This window comes from Notechis scutatus, chromosome 5 (assembly GCF_049901735.1).
Source record: "Notechis scutatus isolate UNSWTSFEM ecotype Mainland chromosome 5, rNotScu1.2, whole genome shotgun sequence".
Classification (NCBI taxonomy): Eukaryota; Metazoa; Chordata; class Lepidosauria; order Squamata; family Elapidae; genus Notechis; species Notechis scutatus.
The window spans coordinates 11,666,657-11,694,280 of NC_142013.1; the positions used below are offsets into that span (position 1 = coordinate 11,666,657).

The 27,624-nt window shown below is 42.5% G+C and overlaps 1 protein-coding gene across 9 annotated transcripts in view; it reads left to right on the forward strand.

Annotated features, from left to right (window-relative positions):
- The window catches only part of FAT3 (FAT atypical cadherin 3), a 564,342-nt gene that overhangs the window by 441,296 nt on the left and 95,422 nt on the right, over positions 1–27,624 (forward strand). For all 9 annotated transcript variants that reach the window (XR_015749710.1, XM_087966122.1, XM_087966121.1 and 6 more), the window contains 4 exons: positions 13,528–13,724; positions 15,208–15,361; positions 17,891–18,124; positions 26,453–26,842. Coding sequence is in view for 8 of the 9 variants with exons in the window: in XM_087966122.1 (XP_087822248.1) it covers positions 13,528–13,724; positions 15,208–15,361; positions 17,891–18,124; positions 26,453–26,842 (975 nt within the window). In the remaining variant the exon portion in view is untranslated. The remainder of the gene's footprint in view (positions 1–13,527; positions 13,725–15,207; positions 15,362–17,890; positions 18,125–26,452; positions 26,843–27,624) is intronic.

The window sequence follows — 27,624 nt, forward strand, 5'->3', positions numbered from 1 at the left end:
TTACTGTGTGTCTGTGGGAAGTATGACAGGGCAGCAAGTAATATCAGATGCATCATGATGTTGTCATGCAAATTTTGCAGACTACACACCCAGGCACACAGCATCATTTTGTCAGTGTGGCAGCTTTAGCCAGAGACATATATCTATGTTTAGCTTTGTCATCCAGGTCTTTGATGCAGGTGTTTTTGGACACCCTTATGCACCCTCCTGCTTTGGAAGACCTGTGTGTGCATGCTTGCCATGGTGGCGCAGTGGTTAGAATGCAGTACTGCAGGCTACTTATGCTGGCTGCCAGCTGCCAGCAGTTTGGAAGTTCGATTCTCACTGGCTCAAGGTTGAGTCAGCTTTCCATCCTTCCGAAGTCAGTAAAATGACAAGCCAAATTGTTGGGAGCAATATGCTGATTCTGCAAACTACTTAGAGAGGGCTGTGAAGTGGTATATAAGTCTATGTGCCATTGCTGTTACTTGCTCAGCCCCAACCTCACTGTGTGACCTTGAGTAAGTAAAGCTGACCTGTTCCATCAGACTTTCAACCGAGGTTTCTTCCTGCAGTTTTTGGAAAAGTTGAGTATTAACCCTTCAAACTAGAAATCTGTGATGAACTTCTGATTTGTGTGACCCAGGGTTTTTCATCAACCTTTTGATGGCTGAGGATTGAACAAAATATTTCAGGGGTAAATGATGTGGAGTAGCGGGCATATGATATTTTTCAGACAGTTGAATCAAGGCAAAACTTTTTTCCAGGCATTTTCTTGCCTTGTTAAAAATCTGTATTAAGACCTGTTTCTTTTCATGTATCTTCCTTCTCCCAATCAGTAAATCATCATCTTTTTTAATGATCCCATAATCCCTTGCAGGGTGGAGTCTAGGCAACTGAACGGAGCTACATAGTGTTTAATGGCTGGATGCCCTTCCTGTTGCCAATGTGGAGTTTTGTTCAACAGATATATTCTCATTGTACCCAGAGAGAGAAATATCTGTCTCTACCTAGAATCAAACTCACAGCCTCTTGACTGTGAGGTGAGATCTCCACCTCTAGGCCACCATACCACTCCTTCTCCCCATCAGTAAATGTCTTGCCAAAAATTTCCTGCTCATTAAATTCAGTTGGAGCTTCACCTGTGGGCTTCCAAAAAAATAATAATAAATTGGACACCAAAGACCTTAGCTTGCTGCTTTCTTCCTCCTAAGCACAATATAATCTTCTTCATCAGCAGTTCCCAAAAGTCAAGCCATTTTCCTATCTCATGCTTCCTAAACATTTCTTGTCGCTTTTTAATCCTGTAGATAACCAGGCACCTTCCAGTTCTTTGTTTTGCGTTCAGCCAATTTCTTCTTAACACCAGATACAGTATTATCTTTCCCACCACCCACCACCTGCCTTATGACATTTATAAGGGGGGGGAGAGGGGGAAAAAAAGGAGGGCCAGCTATTACTAAATCCCTTGAGAATTCGTTGGCCTTTGCCCGTCCAACTGAATTAATAGAAAGGGGGAAAGGAAGAAAAAAAAATGACAGGTGCCATTCAGCTAACTCTTTTCCAGTGGAACAGGATTCCCCTTACAGATGGCCATTGAAGTGAATGGGATGGCTTCACTTCCACAGCCGGGAAGAAGATAAATAGGAGTTGTCAGACTGGCGTTTCCTGTTTATTCTAAAGATGCTGTTTCCAAAATTCAGCAGTGTTTGTGCACCCAGAGCAAAGGATAATAAAGGCTGTGTCATACAGCTTTTCCAAGATGGATGGAAAACATCCCTATCCCACTGAAACATCTGCTTGCCCTCATTAAACAGGGACCATTTCATGCCAAGCTTGAGCCATGCGGTGCATTTAGATGCAAACCTCATGACATGTTTTTCTTACTAGGGAGTAGTAAGCCTGCCCTCCTTTACTCCCAGTTGCAATTTTTAAAAAGTGCATTGATTTCCATTCCACGCACGTAGCAAATGCATGAAGCAATAAATGTGTGGGTAGGTGATCCTCGGCTTACGACCACAATGCAGCCTCAAATTCCTGTTGGTTAAGCGAGACAGTTGTTCAGTGAGTTTTGCCCCATTTTATGACCTGTCTTGCCACCGTTATCAAGTGAATCACTTGCAGACGTGTTTCACACGGTGTCAACTCATAAAACATTTTGTACACCCGTTTTATAGTTGACAACAGAAAGAAGGGGGGGAGTTTCAAATAGCAGGCAACAGGGTGAAATCGAAAGTACATTCCATTCATATTTTCTTCGAAGACTGATTAGATGGCTGAAGCTTCTACCGTGAAAAAAATCTAATTGGAGAGCATGATTGATGACTCTTGGCTATGGATGTGTTTCATTGGATGATACACCCAAAGGGGTGGGGTGGAAAAGCAGGGTCAAGGGTGGCAGTGAATTACGTATCTCAGAGTTGGCTACGCCCAGGTTAGTGCTGGACGGAGAATGTTACCTTCAAATAAATCCTCTTTAGTTTTGGGAGTATGGCTCAAGGCTCATGATTTAATTATAGTAACTGCCAGAACCCTGACATACGGTTCTTGAGTAAATCTGGCTTCCCCCTTGAGTTTGCTTGTCAGAAGGTCGCAGAAGGTTTCTACCACCGTCATAAATATGAACCAATTGGCAAGCATCCAAAGTTCGACCAAGTGAATCCATGGGGATTCTGGAACAGTCATGAAGTCTGAAATAACAGTCATAAGTCACTTTTTCAGTTCTGTTGTAACTTCGGATGGTCAATCAGTGAAGTGTTGTAAATTGAGGACCGCCTGTACCCTTCTGTGAACAAACCAACTCTTGAAAGCACACAAGTAGGGCTTCTCAGTACTCTAGATCAGGGGTCCCCAACTCCATGGACTGGCACCAGTCTGCGGCATGCCAGAAACTGGGCCATGCAAACAAGCGAAGCCCCATCTGCGGGATGCAGGCAGCACACGAAACTACACCCCCCCTCTTGTCCATGGAAAAACCTCTGTCCACAGAACCGGTCCCTGGTGCCCAAAAAGTGGCTGCTCTAAATATCTGGAGCTCTCAGAAGTCCTATAGAGTCTAAAGATATTTTCCTTCTGAGTAAAGAGGCAGAGAATTAGAATAGAATAACAGAGTTGGAAAGGGACCTTGGAGGTCTTCTAGTCCAACCCCCTGCTTAGGCAGGAAACCCTACACCATTTCAGACAAATGGTTGTCTAATCTCTTCTTAAAAACTTCCAGTGTTGGAGCATTTACAACTTCTGGAGGCAAGTTGTTCCACTGGTTAACTGTTCTAACTGTCAGGAAATTTCTCCTTAGTTCTAAGTTGCTTCTCTCCTTGATTAGTTTCGATCCATCTCTTCTTGTCTTGCCCTTAGGTGCTTTGGAGAATAGCTTGATTCCCTCTTCTTTGTGGTAGCCCCTGAGGTATTGGAACATTATTATCATGTCATCCTTAGTCCTTCTTTTCATCAAACTAGACATACCCAATTCCAGCAACCGTTCTTCATATGTTTTAATTTGAGGACAAATCTAATTTAAACAGCTTGTTAGGGCTTCTAGTCTAACTCCTTTCATTGCTGCTAATTCAGATTTACACTGACGGTGTTACAGTTGTTAAAGCGATTAGAGGAGGAACTCCGAACAACAACGCACATTCAGGATACTGCCTTCCTCAAGGGCATTGATTCATTCAGGTCTATTTTTGTTGTTCTCCTCGGCAAAGGAGAACCTTACTCAATGTGAAAGTGAGATCTTTCCAGGCTTCCAAAGTTTGCTCTCTCTCTGTCTGCTGTTCTTGCTGTGGTTTGCACATAGGGAACAATTTATTTTAAGCCTAGATGTAAGGACAGTCACTGAACGGCAAGCAAGAGAGAGAGGGAGAGGGGGAGAGGGAGGGAGAGAGAGAGAGAGAGAGAGAGAGAGAGAAACAAAAAACAAAGAATGTCACGCTTAACAAATTCGCTCTCCGGTGTAGCTGCACAGTTCCTTTTTGCAAAAACAGGGCCATCGTCTTGGGCTCATCCCAAAGGTATACTTCTTACTCCGCTGATGTGACCCTGGCACAAGCAAAATGCACAGAATTAAGAATGCCTTGGGAAAGAAGCGCATTATCCAAAAAGCTCACAGTATGGCTCTGTTGTTTCTGCTGAACAGATCTGCATGTACAAGCATAGACAAGCAGGGGGCTTAACCTTTTTCTTGCCATTTAAGATCTGGCGCTCAGCTTGATAAGGGATTCACCTCATTGCCTTGCTGCTTTTCAACCCACTCAGACCGACGTATGGAAAAAAAAATGCTTTATTTTCTGGTGGCAGGGAAAGGAGAACTTTCTTTGGAGCATCATTAAAGCCTTTTTGCCCGGAAAAGAATTCTCTCTCACCGCTTACTCTGCCTCTTTCTACAGGCATAGATGTGGTGTTGTTATTTTTCTGCCCCCTTTAGGAAAAATAGCAATAGCACTTAGATTCATATACCGCTTTACAGTGCTTCACAGCCCTCTCTAAGCGGTTTTACGGAGTCAGTCTATGGTCCCCAACAATCTGACTCCTCATTTTACCCACCTCGGAAGGATGGAAGGCTGAGTCAACCTTGAGCCTGGTGAGTTTTCAACTACCAAATTGCAGGCAGTCAGCAGAAGTAGCCTGCAATACCGCACCGCACCACCGTGGCTCAAATGGAGAAAACTGGCAGGAAATATTTGGGCATGCGTGTTTGGGCTGAAGGATGCGTGTGATCTTAAGTAGCTTGCAGGAGTTATTTTCAGAGAGTGGCTGTGATCAGAGAAATAATATCTAGACCCGGAATGAGAAAGATTGGGTATGAATTAACATAACAAGTTCGTTTTAATGAAATATGATAAATAAAATACCCTTAGTCTGACAGTAGCCAGTCAGATGCAGAATAACAGAATAACAGATGCAGAATAACAAAGAGTCGGAAGGGATCTTGGAGGTCTTCTTGCAGTCAAACCAAGGTGACCAAAAAATACAGCTTCATATGTTTGTATCTCTTTTCCCATGAAATTACATAGCATTTAGCAGTGGTTGGAGTTGGGGATTCTGTTTATCTTTTATAAATCTGAGGTTCACAACAGCAAATAATATTATCAGTTTGAAATGGAATAGCTTCTACTTAAGGCTTCTCTGATATGAGTCTGGCAAACAAGTCTCTTGAGTAAATTATTTGGAGAGCGTAGAGCAAGTATTTATACATTGCCAAGCCTTTGTATATACATAGCCGTCTGTTGCTGACGTTCATCGTGGTCTGCAGTCAACATTAATATTAAAATATCAAATGTTACCAAGCGGCATTTGTTTTAGAAAAAGCTCGCCAGGGTGAAAGCTAAGATGTGCTTAGCCTGAACCCGGACCTACTGCTTTCATTTTGGTTATTGAGATAGAAATTCTAGTAAATTATTATGTGGGCATACTACTACATCGACTTCCGAGATCAGAAGCCCTACGTTATTTAAAACCTTTCGCAGCTTGAGGATTTCTAAAGTATGAATTTTTCTACTGGCCCGAGCGTTGGGATCCTAAGCCTGCCCCACAATGAGCACATTGTGTAAGCTGCAACATTCCACTGGGATCCATTTGTGTGTGTTGGTTTTTCATTGCCAAAGCCATTCTGTCATTTTCAAGGCTCAAAAGCCTGCTCTGTAAATACAATCATGCATGAACCATTTACTTAATGAACTTGTGAGTTGAGTAAGTAGACCACTGAATTAAAAGGAAGGGGGGGAGGATAATGAATGAGAATGGTGCGTAGTGCACTCCGAACACTTATTAGGTTTACCTCTAAGGAAAGGTGGTGGCCCTGCACGAAATGTGGAAAATCCATCTCGAACAAGAGACGTAAAATCGTACACAACTGCTTACTGGGCCCTTGGGAAAGCTTAAATGTGGAATGGGGGTAGTATGTTTTCACTCTCCTCAGCGTTTTATTAGAAGTTTCCCATTCTCTTCTGCCTTCATAGCAAAAGAATGATTCCCTCTTTTCACAGGTGTTCCTAAAATCCGTGGAATCCTTAATGCTAATGAATCAGTAAATCAGCATGTTCCCATCACTGGGATTAATAACGGGTCAGATTCTGGCAAGAAGGAAGTGCCTTTTCTGTTACATATTCGTAGCCTCCGTTCACCATGAGATCTTTGACCGGCTCCACATTTAATACTGTTGTAAATTCCGTTTATGATCCATCCATTCTCCAAAGCAATTCCAACAATAATGTAGCCTTCCTCATTCTCTTCTCCCGCTTCCGCCCCCTTCTGATTCTTTCAACAACTTTCTCATTTTGCTCGGGAAACTGAACCTGGTATTTGAATCAATAGGGGTGACCTGCTAACAGTGTTCCAATATCTCAGGGGCTGCCAACAAATAAATGGGTGTCGGCCTGTTATTCCAAAGTACCTGAAGGCAGGACAAGAAGCAATCGGTGGAAACTCATCAAGGAGAGAAGCAGCCGAGCATTAAGGAGAAAGGTCCAGACAGAACAAGCAATAGATGGAATGGCTTGCCTTTAGAGGTGGCGGGCTCCAACACTGGAGGCTTTCAAAAGAGACTGGACAATCATTTGTCTGAAATGGTATAAGGCAGGGGTGTCCAACCTTGGCAACTTTAAGACTTGTGGACTTCAACTCCCAGAATTCCTCAGCCAGCAAAGCTGGCTGAGGAATTCTGGGAGTTGAAGTCCACAAGTCTTAAAGTTGCCAAGGTTGGACACCCCTGGCATAAGGTGTCCTTGGTGTTCTCTGTGTTTGCTTGTTTTCTGGCAGACGTTTCTTTACCCAAACTATCATCAGTGCTAGCACTGACTAGCACCCATGATGTTACCTGGTTTGGGTAATAGCAATAGCACTAAGCACTTAGACTTATATACTGCTTTATAGTGCTTTACAGCCCTCTCTAAGCAGTTTACAGAGTCAGCATATAGTCCCCAACAATTTGGGTCCTCATTTTATTTATTTATTTTTATTTTATTTTATTTGGTTTGTCAATTGCTTACAAGATAATAATTGGTATAAGTGTAAACGTAGTTATGAATACATGAAATGGATATGTATAAGAAAAATAAAAAAAGAAACAATAGGACAGGGACGGTAGGCACATTGGTGTGCTTATGCACGCCCCCTACAGGCCTCTAGGGAAAGGGGTGAGGTCAACAGTAAACAGTCTAAGGTTAAAGTTTTTGGGGTTTGGGGAAGAAACCACAGAGTCAGGTAGAGTATTCCAGACATTGACCAATCTGTTGCTGAAGTCATATTTCCTGCAATCAAGTTTTCATTTTACCCACCTCGGAAGGAGGGAAGGCTGAGTCAACCTTGAGCCTGGTGAGATTTGAATTGCCAAATTGCAGGCAACCAGCAGTCAGCGGACGTAGCCTGCAGTACTGCACTCTAATCATTGTGCCACCGTGGCTCATGAAATGTCTGCAAGAAATCAAGCAAGCTCAGAGAGCACCATGGACTCCTCATGTCAACCCTGAGCTACAAATATTCTCCTCTATGGTATAAGGTGTCCTGTTTGAGCAGGGAATTGGACTAGAACAGGGGTGTCAAACTCAAGGCCCGGGGGCCAGAAGCGGCCTGCAGGGTGCTTAGATCTGGCCCAGGGGGGGTCCCTTAAAACAGAGAAGGACCATTATGCATTGCCTCTGCCAGCGAAAACGGAGCTTGGGAGGGCCCTATTTTCTCTGGCAGAGGCTTGCAGGAGTCACAGCCAAAAATGGGCTCGGGAGCCTACAGGCACTTGGGCCACCACAGGTGCCCTTGACACAAGTGATGTTGAGCTGGCCATGCCCACCTTGGCCACGCCTACCCCAACCTCCTGAGCTTAAATATGCAGCCCTCAGTTAAATCGAGTTTGACACCCCTGGACTAGGAGATCTCCAAGGCCTCTTCCAACTCTGTTATTTCTTAACCCAATTTCTGGGTGCAAACAACACCCTTGAATTGTAAACTAGCCAATGGGTAGTGTGCTAAGCCACAAAGAAACAAAGCAAAGTTCAAACAAAATAACCCTGTTAGGTATGTACAAATGCAGGTGTTTTATTTATTATCCATTTATTAGATGTTTATTCCATCTTTATTACTTTATAAGTGATGCAAGTGACATGCATAATATTCCTTCCTCCTGCTATTTTGATTTTGGGTCCTTTACTCACCTGGAAATTTAGAACTGCTTAGGCTAAGAAGACAAGATGCTTCTAAAGAGCCTCCCTCAGTTAATTTCATGTCTGAACCTAGATTTAAATCTGGGTCTTCCCGGTTTATACGTACTTATCGGATATTTGTGGTTAGATGGCCAATTTCCATTTCAATATTGTTATTGTTGTAATAGTTTCTTGCACCCAGGTGTGAATCCTAGGTCAATCCAGCACTTCACATCATGAAAACTTTCCATGCAAGAAAAAAAAATCCCCCAAAATGTATGATGTACAGATGATCAGCAGAGATAGCAGCGGGCGTTCATAATGCCAAGGGGAAAAGACTAGCGCTTTGTTCATCTATTAACTGTAGGAATTCTCAGAACATTTTATAGCAGATTTTCAAAACTGCAGTATTTTGACCTTCTAAACTTTCTGTGTGTGGTTTATTCCCATGTTTCGAAAAGTTTATTTTTCTGGGGGTTTGCACGTTCCTTTTATGTCTAACTTTTGTAAGATGCACTAATTTGGGGTGAAGGGGTAGTCAGACTTGAAGTAAACAAGAATGAGAGATTTGAGAGGGTATAATGCTGATTGTTTAAGCTTTAAAGCCTTTGAAAAAGGCAGACTTTTTTTAAAAAAAATAGTCCTTGTATGTTGTAATGTAAGCAGAATGTAAGAAGAAAATCACTAGTAGATTTTTTTTTAACATAAAATATGTTCATGTTTGCAGTCAGGATTCTTCTATTTTTAAAAATGAACAGAAAATTTGATTAATTAGAACGCTCTTAAGACACCGGTGCTGCTTATTATGTTAGCAGAAAAGTTAATTAATCACCAGAGAACTGGATTTGCAAGCAAGCATATATAGGGGAAATAAAAGACCAGAGTCACAGATTGCTGTGCACATGCACAACACATACATAACACAATCACACACACTTCTTTTAACCTTAAAAAATTTAAAGCACATTGCCCAAACAGGTGATTACTTAGAACAACATTTCCTAAACCATTATATTTGAGAAGTGTTGAGCCAGTAACTCACATAACTAACTAAATAACATAAGAAATCTTGAATTCTGCTTATGGTTTATTTACGTTATGGCATGCAAAAGCCAAATTTGAGGCCATCATTGTGGCCAAAGGACCAAGTAGAAGGCTGAACAAGCTTTCTTTGAGATGCCTATAGTAAAGTCAAACCAAAACATCCAGTGTGTCATGCCCCTGTTGGAATCTGAGTCCAAGGGGGAGGTCAAGCAGCTGACAGGGAGTGGGAGTGTGGCTCCGGTGGCTGGGGAAGAAACTGGGGAAGGGCACAGTCCGGCTGGGCATTTAGAGGAAGATCCAGGCCCACTCCCTCTTCATCCTAAGGCACGCAGGGAGGAACGGAGAAGGGAGCAACATGGGTTACAGGGGAGAAAAGGGTCCTGATTCCCTTCATTAGCTGCAGCTAGGAAAACAAGATTTAAAAAGGGTGTTTGCGCAGAGCACCTTGCTGGAAGCAAAGCGTGAATTATTTTGGTTTGTCGAGTCTTATCTGGGTTCTGGCGTCCTCCCAACTGTGTGTGTTTTGTTATCTTTTGAAGTCTGCAATTCCTTATCCTTCCCTGTCTTGTTAACTGCTGCAACGTGGTTTGTGTTGGTTTTTATTTATAATTTATATGTACTTTGGGTTCGGACTGAATTTCTTCCTTTTAAAAACTGTTCTTGGGAGAGTTTTTTCTCCAGCCAATGATAACTGGACATTGGGGGCCAAGTTGGAGGTATTAAAGGGACTTTACCTACTTTTGAGACTTTGTTGCTTTTGTGCCATGCCCCAGGTCATCACACAGTGGTGGGATTCAACCAGTTCATGCCAGTTTGGGAGAACCGGTTGTTAATTTTCTGAGCAGTTTGGTGAACTGGTTGTTGTAAGAAATAATTAGGGCAGAGAGCCGGTTGTTAAATTATTTGAATCCCACCATCTATAGAGGGGGGGTTGGGGGGGGGGGGGGGGGGTGGGGGGTTTTTGTTTGGGGTGGGTTTTTTTTTGGGGTTTTATTTTTTAATTAGTAACTTCTTTAGTTCTTGGGGGGGGGGTGGTTTGCCCTTATTTTTATATACTACTGGCTTGTCCTGTCAGTGTTGGTAGGAGTGTTCTTGGTGGTTCCTTAATTAGGCTATTGTTTACTTTTAACTTGTTTGTCTGCATTGGTTGTTCCTTGATTGGGGTATTGTTCACTTGATTGTTGATCTGGTGTCTTGGCATTAATCTCTGCTCATAGGGAAATGTCACTTTTCCCATGGTCCCAAAGGTGCTTTTTTCAAAAGGCAACTGGACTTTCTTGGTTCTGTTTTTTGTTTTCCTTTGAAAACATTTTGCTTCTCATCCAAGAAGAACTTCTCCTTCTATAAAAGCAAAACATTTTCAAAAGCGAAAAAAAAAACAAGAAACCAAAAGGGACAACTTGCCGCAGGACAATTTAACAATTCAGTTATTTAAAATAAATAAAAAAATGATTCAAATTTTTGACCTTCACGTTTCATTCTTCCCTTCCTCCTGCATCCCTTTTTCTAACGACTCTATTCCACCATCGCTTTGATATTAGTGTAACTCTTGTCCCACAACAAATTGTCCCATAGTGAGTTGGCCATGGCAAGTGGTTCCGCAATGAGTTGGCCATGGCAAGTGGTTCCGCAATGAGTTGGCCATGACAGGTGGTTCCGCAATGAGTTGGCCATGGCAAGTTGACCATGGGGAATTAACATAGACACCCCACCCCAAGAAAATCCAGTTGCCTTTTGGAAAAAGTACCTTTTGGACAATCATGACCTGAGTGATTGAGAATCTCTATAGACTTTTATTTTATTTTATGCTTGTCAAACATGTACAAGATATCAAGTATAGGTACGAACATAAACATGAACAAAGGAAGTAAATACAGAGAAATGGGGACAGTAAGACAGGGACAGTAGGCACACTTGTGAACTTATGCATGTCCCCTTTAAGGACGTCTTAGGAATGGGGTGAGGTCTACGGTAGACAGTTTGAGGTTGAAGCTGTGAGGGTTTGAGGGAGTAACAACGGAGTCCTTCCAAGCATTGACCACTCTGTTGCTGAAGTCATATTTTCTGCAATTGAGTTTGAAGCGGTTTACCTTGAGTTTGTATCGATTGTTTGCCCGTGTATTATTGTGGTTGAAGCTGGCATTTTAACGTCAAGGCATAAAGAAACACTGGGAATATTAAGGAACATGGATCAAAATCATTACCCCCTCCTTTTTATTCCTTGTATACACCGATATTTGAAATAGCTCTATTTCCCTTGTAGAAGATGGTGAAGACAAGTGTTCTGACTTGATTTTGTACCATGCAATTTAATGATGTGGAAAAAGTAATGTCCCTGTGTTCAGAGTCCCACTTCTAGGGTAATAGCGAGCTGATTAGCTTCATCCTTTCTCTTCCTCGCTGGCTTTTTCCTCTTGTATAAATTTACTTTAATTGCCAGCCTTATCTTGAAATGGCTCTTTAAACGACCTCTTGTTAGGTCTACTTAAAGATCATGTGCCTTTGTGCATTTGGCAGGCTCTGGAAATCAGCACTCAACTCACACACGTACACACCCCCAAACAAGCATTGTAACGAATACAGAAACAACACCAGCAGTATAGGGAGGAGGGGGAGGGAGAAGAGACCTCCATTAACACATCCCACTGCACTCCCTTGATTGCATAATCAACAGCTAATGAAATTGTCCTAGTAACCGGGAATGAGGGGGTTGAAGCACATCCCCTTGAGATTGAAGTGGAAAGAGAATTGTGCCACATGAAGCCTATTGATTGTTCACTGTTTGAATCTGATTACCCCTAAGAGGAATAAAACAAGGATGCCATCTCCCAACTTGGCTCACGTGGTTGTCGTTTGCATGGAAAGTTGCCGTTGGGATTCACGGTGAGAAACGCAAGCCATCTCAACATGTTGTCAAGATGAGGTCAGGAGGATGCGGACTATAATTAGCTAGCTTATTCTCAGTGGGTTAGGGTAAGGTTGTCAATGGGGTGGCCTGTTGTCTTTGCTGGTCATAGAAATGTTCTTCAAAACTCTGAAGGAACTTGAGAAGCATCGGGAAAATAAGCTGCAAGAAGAGAACAATAGCACTAGCACTTAAGACTTATATACCGCTTGACAGTGCTTTACAGCCCTCTCTAAGCGGTTTACAGAGTCAGCCTATTGCCTTCGAACAATTTGGACCCTCATTTTATCCACAGGATGGAAGGCTGAGTCAACCTTGAGCCTGGTGAGATTTGAACTGCCAAATTGCAGGCAGCCGGCAGTCAGCAGAAGTAGCCTGCAGTACTACACTCTAACCACTGCATACTGAACTCTAACCAGGGGTGGGATTCTACCAGTTTGCACCTATTTGCTAGAGCCGGTTGCTAACATTCTAAGCAGTTTGGAGAACTGGTTGTTAGAAGAAATTACTGGCCTAATCCTGTAAGGAAGGCAGGAAGGAAACATTATGGTGTTGCTTACTGAAACTGCCTCTCCGTTAACCCTTATTACATTCTTGGCAGGACTAGACTTCCTGTCTCAGGAACGTCTCTGGAGTTTTTTTCCCCTCCTTTGCTGGTACTTTGCTTGTGTGGAGTGACCATTCAAAGTTATAGTGGCACTGAAAAAAGTGACTTATGACCATTTTTCACACTTATGACTGTTGCAGCATCCGCACAGTCACGAGAGGCCATGTGAGGAGATGCGTGCCTCGATGTGAGTGATATTGAGTTGGCCACACCCAGCCAATAACATGGCCACCAAGCCATGTCCACCCAGTCACATGACCACCAAGCCACACCCACCACCTAAGCCATGCCCACAGAACCGGTTGTTAAAAATTTGAATCTTACCCCTGACTCTAACCATTGCACCACCAAGGCAATGTTCTTACTTCTTCAGTAGTTTCAATAGAAGAGAATATTTGTGCAGTCCTCGGTGCTCTCTGAGCTTGGTTGCTTTTTTGCAGGCATTTCATTACCCAACTAGGAAACATCATCAGGAGCTGAGGCAAGTAACAGGGGCTCACCCCATCATGCAGCGCTGGGGTCTCGAACCTGGGTCTTTAATTGCTATGCCATCCCATCCTCCTGCTTTAAATATGACCGTCCTTTAAAATGCTTGGATTTTGTTTTTCAAATCTGATTTTTAATTTTCAACCACCTTCTCTCCTACTCTTCCTTTCCCCAAAATACTTTTTTACTACTACTTCCTCTTTTCTTCATCCCTATTTCTCTGTTACAGCTCCCTCGATTCCTTGACAGATCACAGAACTAACAAGGATCAGTGTTAACTCTTTGGTGCGAGCAGAGATCATTGGTGAGAAACCTTTAGGACTTCTTCATATCCTGCCTGCAGCCATGTTTTCTTTTTCTCTTCTTCTTTGCCACAGGAGGAAACCCCAAAGGGAAGTTTGCTCTTGGCCTGGTTCAGAATGAATGGAAGGTGTATGTCAAGAGACCTCTGGATCGAGAAGAGCAGGATGTCTACCTGCTGAACATTACAGCCACGGATGGACTGTTCGTAACCCAGAGTGCGGTGGAAGTGACCGTCATGGATGTTAATGACAACAGTCCTGTCTGTGATCAGGTTGGTTGGCAACTTTTTCAATGGTTGTGTTCTGACCCAGCTCCCCAAACACGACAAGCCCTCTGACATGAACTCAAAAGATTCCTTTATTAGGAATGCTGGCAGAAGCCCTCGCAGGCTAACAAGTCCATCCTGCCGGAAGATGAATAGCTGCCTGCCACATTTATTCATCTCCATCCCCTGCCTTTTATCCCCAGAGCTAGGGTGGGGCCTCACTAGCAGCAGTGGCTATTCTGTCCCGCGGACCGGCCCATGGATTTCCACTGCTCTCCTCTCCTCTGCCTTCTGCACAGCTGCGTGTCAGGCACTGGACTCAGGTGTTCCTCTTCTTCCTCATCAGCCACCTCCAGACCTGGGGGCTGTTGACTCTCCATCTGAGGGCTGACAGACGGCCCAGGCTCCGCCTCTGTCTCCCTCTCTCTCTCTCTCTCTCTGCCAGCTCCATTCCCTCTTCCCCCTCAGAATTCCCAGGTTGCCCTGATGCTGACCCTGATTCCTACATCTCCTCCTCCTCTGATTCAGCTGCTGTAGGGGCCAGCGGTCAACAGGCCACAACAGGATGGAAATTAAGATTAGATAAGATAAACAGATAGATAAAACTGAAGAATGGAATGGAATGGAATGGAATGGAATAGAATAGAATAGAATAGAATAGAATAGAATAGAATAGAATAGAATAGAATAGAATAGAATAGAATAGAATAGAATAGAATAGAATAGAATAGAATAGAATAGAATAGAATAGAATAGAATTCTTTATTGGCCAACACTTAATAATAGTCATAGGGTACAAAAAGCAATCAAATCATATTAGGAAACAGTCAATATAAATCGTAAGGATACAAGCGACAAAGTTAGAGTCATACAGTCACAAGTGGGAGGGGATGGGTGATAAGGAATGATGAGAAGGTTAATAGTGATAGTAATGCAGACTTTGTAAATAGTTGGACAGTGTTGAGGGAGTTATTTGTTTAGCAGAGTGATGGCATTCGGGGGAAAACTGTCCTTGTGTCTAGTTGTTCTGATGTGCAGTGCTCTATAGCGTCGTTTTGAGGGAAGGAGTTGAAACAGTTTATGTCCAGGATGTGAGAGGTCTGTAAATATTTTCACAGCCCTCTTTTTGACTCGTGCAATATACAGGTCCTTGATGGAAGGCAGGTTGGTAGCAATTGTTTTTTCTGCAGTCCTAATTATCCTCTGAAGTCTGTGTCCGTCCTGTTGGGTTTCAGAAGCAAACCAGGCAGTTATAGAGCCGCAGATGATAGACTTTTTAGTCTAATAGAAGAATTTTTTATCATATTATGTATCACGTTTCTAGAGATGGGTCAGTATGATCTAAAAAATGGATAACGAATGGAGCGCCAGTGCTGAGCAGTACTTCCAAACCAACGAGAACGTTGGGATTTCTAAATTGACCATCATTTGTCAGTCTAAATTGGAATAACTCTTCTTTTTTTCTTTTTTCTTTTTTTTTCATCTCAAGGTTACATACATGGCAATATTCCCTGAGGACATCCCTCCCAACAAAATTATCCTTAAAATGGGTGCACGAGATGTAGACATTGGATCCAACGGTGAAATTCACTATTCTTTATATGGCTCAGGAAACGGCAAGTTTCTTTTGGACCCTGAAAGTGGTAAGACGATGATGAATTTTTACACGGATGATTTCTCTGTTTGATTAATGTTAAAATTACAGCTACTGCCGATTTCTCTCCCTCAGCCCCTAGGTACCTCCTTCACATTGCTGCCAAAATTTGCTGGCTGCTTCCAACGTTTTACTCATTTAGAAGTTGCTTGGTAGTTCTAAAAATAGATCTTACAGAGGAAACCAGCATTTGTCCAACAGAACAGAACAGAAAATAACGGAAGGGAACTTGGAGGCCATCCAGTCCAACCCCTTGCTCAAGCAGCAGACCCTATACCATTTCAGACAAATGGCTGTCCAATCTCTTCTTGAAAGCCTCCAGTGATGGAGCCCCCAAAACATCTGAAGACAAGCTATTCCCACTGGTTGATTGTTTGCCACTGTTAGGAAATTTCTCCTTAGTTCTAGGTTGCTTCTCTCCTTGTTTAGTTTACATCCCTTGCTTCTTGTCTTGCCTTTGAGCTATGGAAAATAGTGTGACGCCCCTCAAACTATTTAGGAATGGAATGGAGGGCAGGGGAGGGATCAGAACACTTAACTTCATTTGGCCAAATATGATTAGACGCACAAAGAATTTGTCTCCGGTGCAAAAGCTCTCAGATGCTTCTTAAGATGAACCTTCCCCTTCTGTTTCCTATATGAAGCTTCTTTATCTGTTTTAAGGATCTTAACCCAGAAATGAGCCAGCGGCCATTGTTACTCACCTGTTTGCTGGTGTGAGTGGCCAAATGCATGACTAACCGCTATCTCCTATTATTCTTCTGCCCGTGTGAAGCCCGTGTGTTACTTCCAGTCTTAGAGCCAGTCTGTATGCCTAACCATTAGAGCCGTGCATTAAAAATGCGGTGTTTTTTTTCCCTATGAGGTCTCTTTCAGTTTAATGGAAGAAATATAGCTTGCAACGTTGCTTTGAAAGGAAGAGAGCATTTTTCTCGCAGGAGCGTAGTGCCTTGGCACTTACTTAGTGATGAAGTGGCCAACTGTTCTCTTGAGTGTCTAATCTTCCACTACACAATCATCTCTTCAGCTACCACTATTCCGCCTCCTGATACTTCAGCCCCTCTCTTGCACTACACTTTTCCTCCATTCCAAGCTGCTTATCAATGCTGTGCATTTTTTTTTAACAGTTTGGGAGGAGATAGGGGGAGAGGTTGCAGTGAAAAGGAAGAGGTTATAATAATTTAGCAACAGCAATTGGTTTATGTCAGTGATAGAAATGTGCTGATTAGGAAAGGTTGCTCCACATCGTTTGGCATTCAGAGATCCAGGGAGGGGTGTAAGGGAGACATCATTTTGCTAAAGGACATCAAGCATCGATGAACATTTTACCTCGTTGATTTTTTTTTTAAAAAAAGTAAGACCTTAAAAATCATAATGTCATAAATCAGGGGTGTCAGACTCGATTTCATTGAGGGCCGCATCAGGGTTGTGTTTGACCTCGGGGGAGATGGAGGGTGTGGCCAGCTCACTTGTGTCAAGGGCGCCTGGGGGGAGCCTGAGTGCTCTGGGCTCCCGAGCTCTGTTTTCAGCTGCCACGACCTCCTGCAACCCTCTGCCACTGAAAATTCAGCACCATTTTCCCTGGCAGAGAGTTGCCGGAGTCCGTGATAGCTGAAAACGGAGCTCAGGAGCCCGTTTTTGCTGGCAGAAGCATCGTGGGCCAGTCCTTCCCTGTTCCCAGGGCAGCCCCGTGGGCCAGATCTAAGTACCCTGCAAGCCGAATCTGGGGCCCCGGCCTTGAGTTTGACACCCCCGGAGAGTGGACTAGGTATTGAATGCAGGTCAGACTTCCCTGGTGTATGTCCACTGCAAATTCATTGAGAAAGAGTCACATTCCCAGATTCTCTCTCATAAAATATTAGGCAGAATTATTTTTTTGTCCCTGGTTAATGACGAGCAGAGAGGTTATAAGAATCCACACCTCTTCAAGTTGCCCTAGATGAGAAACACTGGCTTAACAAGCTGTCCTGTTCACACAACACAGTGGCTGAGGATCCAAGCCATTTTAAGATAAGATTGGATTGTAATTTTAAGATAAATTAATGGAATAGGAATAAGAATAGAAATAGAATAGGAATAGAACAGGGATAGGATAGGATAGGATAGGATAGGATAGGATAGGATAGGATAGGATAGGATAGGATAGGATAGGATAGGAGTAGGAATAGGATGGAATGGAATAGGAATAGGATACGATAATAGAATAGGAATAAGAATAGAATAAGAATAGAATAGAATAGGAATAAAATAGGAATAGAACAGAACAGAATAGAATAGAATAGCTTTATTGTCATTTTGAATGTACGCTAATCAGCATATTTTAAAAATTAAAATTTCATTGCATAAAGCTTTCAAAGGATCATCACTTCCAATTGTACACTGCGTATTATCATATTTACACATTACTTTGTAAAAAGAAATAGTAGTGTTGGTAATAAAATAATGATGTTGTCATGACAATCCACTTATTTTTCCCTGTTTTCCTTTTTTTCCCCACCCGCCCTTGAATTTGTTTTAGGGGAGCTCAAAACGTTAGCTCCGTTAGACCGTGAAAAGACCCCTGTCTACAATCTCATCGCCCGGGCAACTGATGGGGGAGGGAAATTCTGTCAATCAAAACTCCATCTAATATTGGAAGATGTCAATGATAATCCTCCACTGTTTTCTTCTGACCACTACACTGCCTGTGTCTATGAGAACACTGCCACCAAAGCCTTGCTAACACGAGTGCAAGCCAATGACCCTGACGTAGGTGAGTATAGGACGCTAAAAGGAACACTTGATTAGAAGCGCGTAAGTAGAACTTGGTAAGGGAAGGGGTAGCCTTTCTTTGTAATTTATGCATTATCTTTTAACAACAATTATTAAATTCATAAGTAGCACAAGAAATTAAAGTTCTCACATCTGGATTTGGTCCCCAAATCCAAAGCTCACGTTTGTCGGTTAAATAGCGTCTTAGCCCAGTTAGGTGTAGTGGTGAAGTCACCAGGCTAGAAACCAGAAGTCTGTGAGTTCTAGTGCCACCTTGAGCATGTGAAAACCAGCTTGGTGACTTTGGGCCAATCACCAGGAGACGGTGAGTTCTAGTTCTGCTTTAAGCATGAAAGCTGGCAGGTGATTTTGCGCAAATGACCAGGAGACATTGTAATCCTACTTCAGCATGAAAGCAAGTTGAATGGTTTAGGGCCAGTCATTATCTCTCTGTCTTACCCATCTCACAGGTTTATTATTGTGAGGAAAATAGGAAGAAGGAATGTTGTGTATGTTCAAACCTTGAGTTATTTATAGAAACAATAATGGTGGGATATCAATAAATTAAAGATTTTTTTTTTAAATGAGGTTTCATTTGGTTTTGTGGTTGAAGCATCAGACTAGAAACTGGAAGAATGTGAGTTACAATTTCACCTTAGGCACAAAGCCAGTTGGGTGATGGTGGGCCAGTCTCTTTCTCTCAGCTCTAGGAAGCAGCCAATGGCAAATCACTTCCGAAAAATCTTGCCTAATAAGCTGCAAGGACTCATCCAAGCGGCCTCTAAGAATTAGATACAACTGAAGGGTGGGGGGGAATCAAAATCGAAGAAAGTCCATGGGACTAAATTAGCTCATAGATGGATTGCACTCAAAACTTACCAGGCATAGAAATGTTGTAAGAGATACATTTTTGCCAACATTTTCTGGCATCCTTATATGGGTAAGAGATGACCAGGCTGGCCATGATGGAGGGGTCAAACGTGTCATAAGTCACGGGTCCGTGCGACACAAGAGATCTAGGTCAAGCCCACCTTGAATGCCTTTCTTATCTCCCGCTCGTTTCCCTTGACCGTTAGTTGGTCAGATTCTTGTAGAGAGCTTAACCTTGCAATAAATCTTTATAGTCATTGGAATTGCCTAAATCTCCTGATTTCCTTAACAATACGATTGTACAAGTTGCAGGGCAGGCATCAGGGGAAGTTTTTATTAGTGTGCTCTGGCTGTGATTTTGGTACCCTCTCAGATAAAATATCAGTCGATTGCAGTTTGGTCATCTTATAAACTTTGTAAGGTAAATGCAGTTCACCTGTCTCTAGAGGATTTTTGTTACCAAAAGACAAACTCTAGGCAGAATTGAATTAATGCAGAAGTTCATCCCATTGCAAAGTCTAGTTATTACCAGATGTCCCAAGTTCATTGCCATTAAATTTGCCACATAATTCACAAACTTTCCTAAATAAAAATAGGATTCAACCTTGGAATCTTATCTGTCTTTGGATGTTTGAAAACAAAATGTGGGAATTCTAGAACCTCTTAACTGCTCATACTAGGAAGAAAGTGCTGCTAAAAATGTTGGAACACATTTTGACAGCGGCCAGATTGGCTTTTGCACAATGTTGGAAGCAGCCTCATGTTCCATCAGAGGAGATGATCATTCAAAAAATTTAAAGTTGTGCAGAAATGGACAAATTAACTTTGGCATTAAAAAATAAAGACACTTCAATATACTACAACAGCTGGAACTGCTGGTACAAATGGATAGACTTCATACTAAAAGGCAAAAGAGGATAGGATAAATCCATAGTAGTGATACACAGATATATGAAAGGATTAGGTGTGTGTATATGGCATAAAATAAGGATAAAAAAGAGGTCTTACAAACTGTTGAAGATGAGAATGTTTTTAATTGTTTTCTATTTTTTTCTATCTATTTTCTTCTCCCTTTCTCTCTTTCATTTATGTATGTGTTGTTGGTTTGTTTTAATTGTAAAATCAATAAAATTTATTTTAAAAAAATGTTGGAATCTGCATAATGCATTTGAATCTTAAAATGCAGATCAAAATTTGAAGGCAAACAGGAGCTGTATAAATTTGCCATTCTTCCTTTTTGTCGCTACTTAATGTCAGAAATAAGAGAGCAGAGCAAGGAGAAAGAGAAACAAAAGAGCCAGCAGATTTTATAGTTAATGATGAATAGCGCAGATTTCATTTCCCAACTTTTGACTTGTAGTTAGCTATTAAGGTCAAATGCAAACACAGGATGCCAGTAATAAAACATGACAGTATTGATATGTGAATATGAAAAGAAAGATCTCTTGATTCAGCAGTCTGTTAATACAGCTCTAAATCCTTCTGTACTGAAGACATGCGAGCCTCTCTCCATGCTTGGTCATCTTTTGAGAACATGCCATTTGCACAGTGATACCTGGTTTAAAAGTATATTTTCACAGGAAGACCATAGGAGGGGACCAGAATGAGGGCAGGGGGGCAGTTACTCTCTGCACAATTTTGTTTTATGCTTGCTCCGAGGATGTTTCCAAGCCTATCAAGCCCCGAATACTATGAACAGTTTATAGTTCGGTTTTAATTGAAGAAATCATGGGGGTTTTTTAGTCTCACTATTAACACAAGTCCAAAACTGATGCATTTGACTTCAGATACAGATTAACAGAGTTGGAAGGGACTTTGTAGGTCATCTAGTCTAACCCACCGCCCAAACAGACTCTACTACACTATCTCTGACAGGTGGCAGTCTGGTCTCTTCTTGAAAGCCTCCAGTGATGAAGCTCCCATAACGTCCAAAGGCAAGCTGTTCCATTGATTGTTCTCACTGTCAGAAAATTTATCCTTACTTCTATCTAGGTTGAATCTCTCCTTGATTAGCTTCCATCCATTATTCCTTCTCTGGCCTTTGGGTGCGTTGGAAAATAAGTTGACCACCCTCCTCTCTGTGACAGCCCCTCAAATACTGGAACACTGCTATCATGTCTCCCCTGGTCCTTCTCTTCACTAGACTAGCCATGCCCAGTTCCTGCAACCGTTCGTCGTAGGTTTTAGCCTCCAGTCCCATAATCATCTTGGTTCAAGATATTCAAGATAATCATTCAGACTTATATAATCGTTTCAATCAATCCAATATATCTCTTTGATTAGTTTCCATCCATTGTTTCTTGTCTTGCCTTCTGCTGGTTTGGAAAATAAGTTGACCTTCCTCTTCTTTGTTTGACAGTAGGTTTTTGGGTTCAGTTTTAGAGCGCTGAATTTGATCGATTATAACCAAGCCTTATAAAATTAGGAATTTAGCCAGTTAGATTAGTTGGGCATCTATCAGTAACTGGAGAATTCATGATTCCTGAAGCCATTTAGATACCAGCTAGATCTCTTCTAACTCTCCTTTGTCTGTGCACATATTTAGGGAGAGAATGTGGTTAGTCCTGGCCTAACCTGAATTTAAAGTGTTAGGACACTATAAATAAAGGTGATGGATTTAAGACAGGCTGATTTCATATGGATCCTTATGGATCAATTTTGACTTCAGTAAGGATTCTTAATTGTGGTTTCTTCCACTTCTCTTAATCAAGAAATGGAAATTTGCAATTAATGAAAAACAAAAGTCCTAGTTTGTTTATTCATTTTCATAAAAGAATAAAAATAGCATTTTCTCCTTAGAGTAAAACTAGAAGAATAAATAAAATTTTATAAATGCTCACTTATAAATAATAATTGTAGCTATTTGTTATTCTGTTTTATGTAATTCATCAATAACTTACCTGACATTGTGGTCAGGGTAATTCATGCAATAGGAATAAATAATAGTAATGATGGATGAGCAACCTATTCATGATATGGCTTGAATCTGTAAAGACTTTAAAATGCCAATGAATCAAGTAGGCATATAATAAAATCATAATTTAAATACTACTTACGTTTAATAACTGTATAATGTTAGGGGATAAATCCTGTGTGTATCGACATGTAGATTTTAAATTATAATTGAAGTACCATTTCTTCCTAATGACTTTTTCAAGGTTTCATGTCATCACCTTTGGATAAATCAAAAATGGTTATTTTTTTTAAATATCCCTGTTCCTTGTAGAGTGTCATCTAATCTTTGGTAATATAATTTAAACAAGTGTTCATATATTGTTCTTATGATTGCATTTTATGAATATGCCTAGACAACAGGGCATCCTTCCCCAGGCCTTTCTAAGCAATTGTGCTCTTGACATGTAGAGCGGAAAATAAATGTATGTTACGTTCCAATCCATGTTAATTGGTTTTACACAATAACATTTCTGTCATTACAAAAAAAGAATTGCCCAGTTTGATGTCTGAAGCTATTTGATCTTGACTGAGCTGGTAAAGTTGGTTAGGTTTAGAGGTTTAATCTTCTGAGTTTTCACTGCAAAATCTGTATGACCACTAGATGGCAGCAAACGTATAAAAATAATAGTGATTCTCTTCGTTGCCATCTAATGGCTGCCTGCATTGTTGCATGTTTTATGTGGTAACCCTTCTCGATTAGCGTGTGAGTGAAAGACTCCCAGGAAATTCCAAGGTGAAATGGAAAGTTAAAAATAATTCCCAGAAGAAAGCATTGGGGAATCGTTTTTGTACTGATGCTAAAATATATGGGCAGCCATGAAATCATCAGAAGCTTAAAGGAAGCTTTATCTTTCAAGTACCACTAAAGTAATGTCACCCAATCTTGAATCAATGAAGTATAACTAGAAGCAGGATGTGTAGTTTGTGTTCGTAAGTGATTGATGTCAGGTAAATAATTCTGGCTCGAAAACAAATGTCTTCCTATTTCTGTTGGCTTCAAAGGAAAGGGAATGCTGACTTTGAAAAACTGTTGTGTTCTTTGTTTGTTTCCCTGCTAAGTTGTTAAGTTAAGGCAACAACAAAATGGAAATGTGCAGAACTTAGTTTTTGCATTTGTGTTCAATTAGGCTGAAAGCAATCCCTTGCTGCATCGTAAAAAGTGGTGCCCTGATTTCACTTTTAGCATACAGATCTCTGTCATTCTGAAGTTGGTTCAAGTTGGCTCTCTTAGTCAGCAGATATTTCCCTGGGGGGGATGAATAACCCAGCAGTTCACACATGACCTCTGAATCTATCTCCTTTTAAATATTCTGTAGTTACTTTTCCTGAAAATTAGTGGAAAGGTTCCTTATCGTTCTGTAAAGGTAAAGCTTTCCCCTATCCAGTTGTGTCCAACTCTAGGGGCTCATGTCCATTTCTTAGCCAAGGGACCCAGCCTCACCTGTAGATGCTTATGTAATTAAGCATGACTATATGCCAAGGTGCACGGACTGCTGTTACCTTCCCACCTAAGTGGCACCTATTAATCTACTTGCATTTGCATGCTTTCAAATTGCTAGGTGGGCAGGAGCTGGAGCAAATAACGGGAGCTCATCAGTCATGCGGCGCTTGGGTCTCTAACCCTGTCTTTCAGCTGATAAGCTCAGCATTTTTACCTCTAAGCCATTGTGCTCTCCATTATTCTGTAGAACAAGGGTGTCAAACTCAAGGCCCACGGGCAGGACCTAGTCTGCAGGATGCTTAGATCTGGCCCACACTGCCACCCAGGAAACAGCAAAGGACTGGCCCACGGTGCAGTGGTGGTATTCTACCGGTTCAGCCCAGTTCTACTGAGCCGGTAGCACCGATGAGCAGCAGAGACCAAACCGATTCTCGCCAACGCTCTGCTGTTGGGCCTGCCCGCCCGGCCTCCCATACTAACCTTTATTCCCCGCTTTTGAAGTGCAACCACTTGGCGCGGCACAGCAGATTGCCATGCAGCAGCTGCCGAAGCGACAGGGGAGAGCGCAGGATTGCAGGAGGTGAGTCGGAAAGCCACTGCACCTGCGCAAAGTGCATGTTTGGCGCACACATGCAAAGTGTGTGTGTGCGCGCTGCAAAGTGCACCCACCAAACCGGTGGTAAAAATGTTTGAAATGCACCACTGCCACATTGCCTCTGCCAGCGAAAATGGAGCTCGGGAAGGATGCGTGCGACCCTCCCGAGCTCTGTTTTAGCTGGCAGAGGGTTGCGGGATGCCATCCCAGCCAAAAATGGAGATCATGAGGGCCGTGCACGGCCCTCCCAAGCTCCATTTGTGTTGGCAGAAGGTTGCAGGAGGCCATCAAAGCCGAAAACAGAGCTCGGGAGCGCTTGGGCTACCACAGGCTGACCCAAGGGATGTCAAACTGGCCATACCCACTCTGGCCATGCCCACCCCGGACCTCTGAGGTCAAATACAACCCTGATGTGGCCTTCAATGAAAGCGAGTTTGACACCCCTGCTGTAGAAGGTTTAAAATAGTGTCGTGATAATGCTTGTCTTTTTTTGGAAGAGAGACAAACTGAGCTCCTCTCCCTTCCCCAAAATAAGAAGAAATAGAAATTCCCGGTCTCACCCACGTAAGAGGCATTTGCCTACGGAGTCTACTTGTTGCTGCTCTGCTCCAGCCTTTCCCAACGTGACAGTCTGCTGGCATTGTGGTACTTCCATTCCCACAGCTATGGGTTAGAATTGGATGCAATTCCAACACACTGGACCTGGATCAGATGATCGCAGACTGTTTTTCAGGACAATTACCAGGGACAACTGTCTTTGAAACCATGGCAATTCCAAAGAGCAGCTAATGGTGGTTGGGTTGAGCTAGAAAGAAATGGTGTCAGTGTTCCAAGTAATACACCCACAGCAAACAGAACTCCGAGACAAGTAGATTCCTCAAAGAACAGTTTTATTTGGAGATGTCGTATTGGCACAGACTGTTGAAAACCGATTCGGAGAGTTCCCGCGGTTTTCACCTAATTAAAAAGTAAACGTTTTCCTTTTCCCCAAACAATAAGTCACATGGTCCAATCTAGGTGCTAGTTGGTTGCCTAGTTACATCTCTCCTCCTCCTCCTCCTTCTCCTCCTCCTCCTCCTCCTCTCTCCAGCCAGCTGTTGGAATGTCCTTGGTTCCCAGGAGAAACTATTTTGTTTTGGTTACAAAACCCCAGCTATCTCTATTCCCTCCTCCTTATCCGTCAGCTCCAGTGTGGCAACACTGAAGCCTGAAAAATGGCCTCGGTGAGGCCAACTTCAGGGTTGACAAATGGAAAAGGATGTCAGCCCTGGATCCATCTTGAGACAGATTCCGGGCTGCCACAGCGGGGGATGGGCAAGCTGTGGGAACGGGAGAGTAGTGAAGGGGGTATAGCCACAACGACATTCTTTCGCCTGTGGTCAAGGAAGCTGCTGGCACCTGGAAGTGGGGAGTGACTGGAATTTGGTGACAGTTGAGACAGGAGATTGATTAGGCAATGTGATTGAGAGTCCCTAAATGAGGCAGGGTGTGAGTTTTAGTGTGGAGGGGGGAGGGAAATGCAGGAATTCAGATTTCGGTTTTCCCCCAGATGTGCTAGATGTACTTGGAATGCTGACAAAGGAAGGAAAAGGGATCCCCGACTTACAATAGTTCATTTAGTGACTGTCCGAAGTTACAACAGCACTGAAAAAAGTGACTTATGGCCGTGCATTACAGCATCCCCACTGTCCCGTGATCAAGATGCAGGTGCCTGGTGACTGACTCTTATTTATGACGCTTACAGTGTCCCAGAGTCTTGCAATCCCCTTTTGCCACTTGCTGACAAAAGTCAGTGGGAGAAAGCAGATCCCCTTAACAAGCGTGTTGCTAACTTAAGAACTGCAGCAATTCACTTAACAACTGGGGCAAGACAGGTCGTTAAAATGGAAGCAAAGTTCACTTAACAAATGTCTCCCTTGGCAAAAGAAATTTGGGGCTCAATTGTGGTCGTAAGTCGAGGACTATCTGTATCTCATGGTTCCGCTGCTGATAACACTGAACTATGCATAGTTAAAGTGTTGGGCCCAGTGGTGGGATTCAAAAAATTTTACTACAAGTTCTGTGGGCATGGCTTGGTGGGCGTGGTGTGGCTTGGTGGGCAGGGCAGAGGAAGGATACTCCAAAATCCCATTCCCTCCCCACTCCTGGGGGAAGGTTACTACAAAATCCCCACTCTCTCCCCACCCCACTACACCTGCTTTCCAGTTCTGTTCTCCTGTGCAGGGCAACAAAAGAAGACCCAGCCAATCAGCTGGGACTCGGGAGGCAGAGAATAGATGGAGGTGGGGCCAGTCAGAGGTGGTGTTTGCCGGTTCTCCAAACTACTCAAAATGTCCGCTACCGGTTCTCCAGAACCGGTGAGAACCTGCTGAATACCACCTCTGGTTGTGCTATGTTGGTATCTTGGTCTTTTCTGCCTCACATAACTAAGAAGAGTGGCTGTTCTCTTCCTCTTCTCTTTTCTTCAGGGGTGAACAGAAAGATTGTGTATTCCCTGGCCGATTCTTCAGAAGGTTTCTTCTCTGTGGACATGTCCTCGGGCATCATCATTTTGGAGCATCCTCTGGACCGGGAACTTCAGTCTTCCTATAACGTCACCATTAAAGCGTCTGACCAGGGCATTGTGCAGACTCTGTCCTCGTTTGCCACCGTTACAATTACTGTCCTGGACATTAATGATAACCCCCCTATCTTTGAGAGGAGAGATTACCTGGTTGAGGTGCCCGAGGACACCTTCCCAGACACCGAGATACTTTTCGTGTTTGCGACCAGCAAAGACATTGGTACAAATGCAGAGATCACCTACCTCATCAGATCGGGTAACGAAAAAGGAAAATTCCACATCGATTCTAAAACAGGTACGTTAACCAAAATAAGGAGAAGGCTTATCAAGCAGGTTTAAAAATAATCCTTTCATTTTATAGTTGGGTAAGAAATAACAGAGTGTGTTGTTGTTGTCTTTGTTGTTATTTGCCCCACACACATCACTGCTTATATTTAACTTGGGTTCCATTGTTACTAATTTATGCTTCAATCCAGGAGCAACAGAACAATGTTACAAAAATCCTGAAGAACTTCCATTGTCAATAAATTTGTAGCTCAGGGTTGAAATGAGGGGGTCCTTGGTGCTCCCTGACCTTGCTTGTTTTCTTGAAAACATTTCGTTACCCTAACTAGGTAGCATCCTAGTTAGGATTATGTAATGTTTGCTGGAAAACAAGCAAACTGTTCTGACCCAAGCTTCGTCAAACTTAATGAAACACAAACTGATTTTAAAAGTAAAACCTTATTTTTACGCAACGCTGGGACTTACTTGCATTCCCAGCCAGACTAATTATAAACAGTTCCTCAAGATAAGAGCACACCTTTCAGTGCTGTAGAAGGCTGCCAAAAAAACAGAAGCATCCAATGATTAATGATAACAGAAACCAACCCGAAGTACCATAAAAAAACCGACGAGAGTTCCCAGAGCTGCAAAGGAAGGACTCGGAATCTAATTGAACTACTTTGCTTCCTGCAAAACATTCGTCCTTGAGGTCTGACATTTAAAAACTGCAACAGAAATTTTGGGCCCAACTGTGATCGTAAGTCGAGGACTACCTATAATTTCGGTCTTTCGTTCCCTTTAGATTCATACATC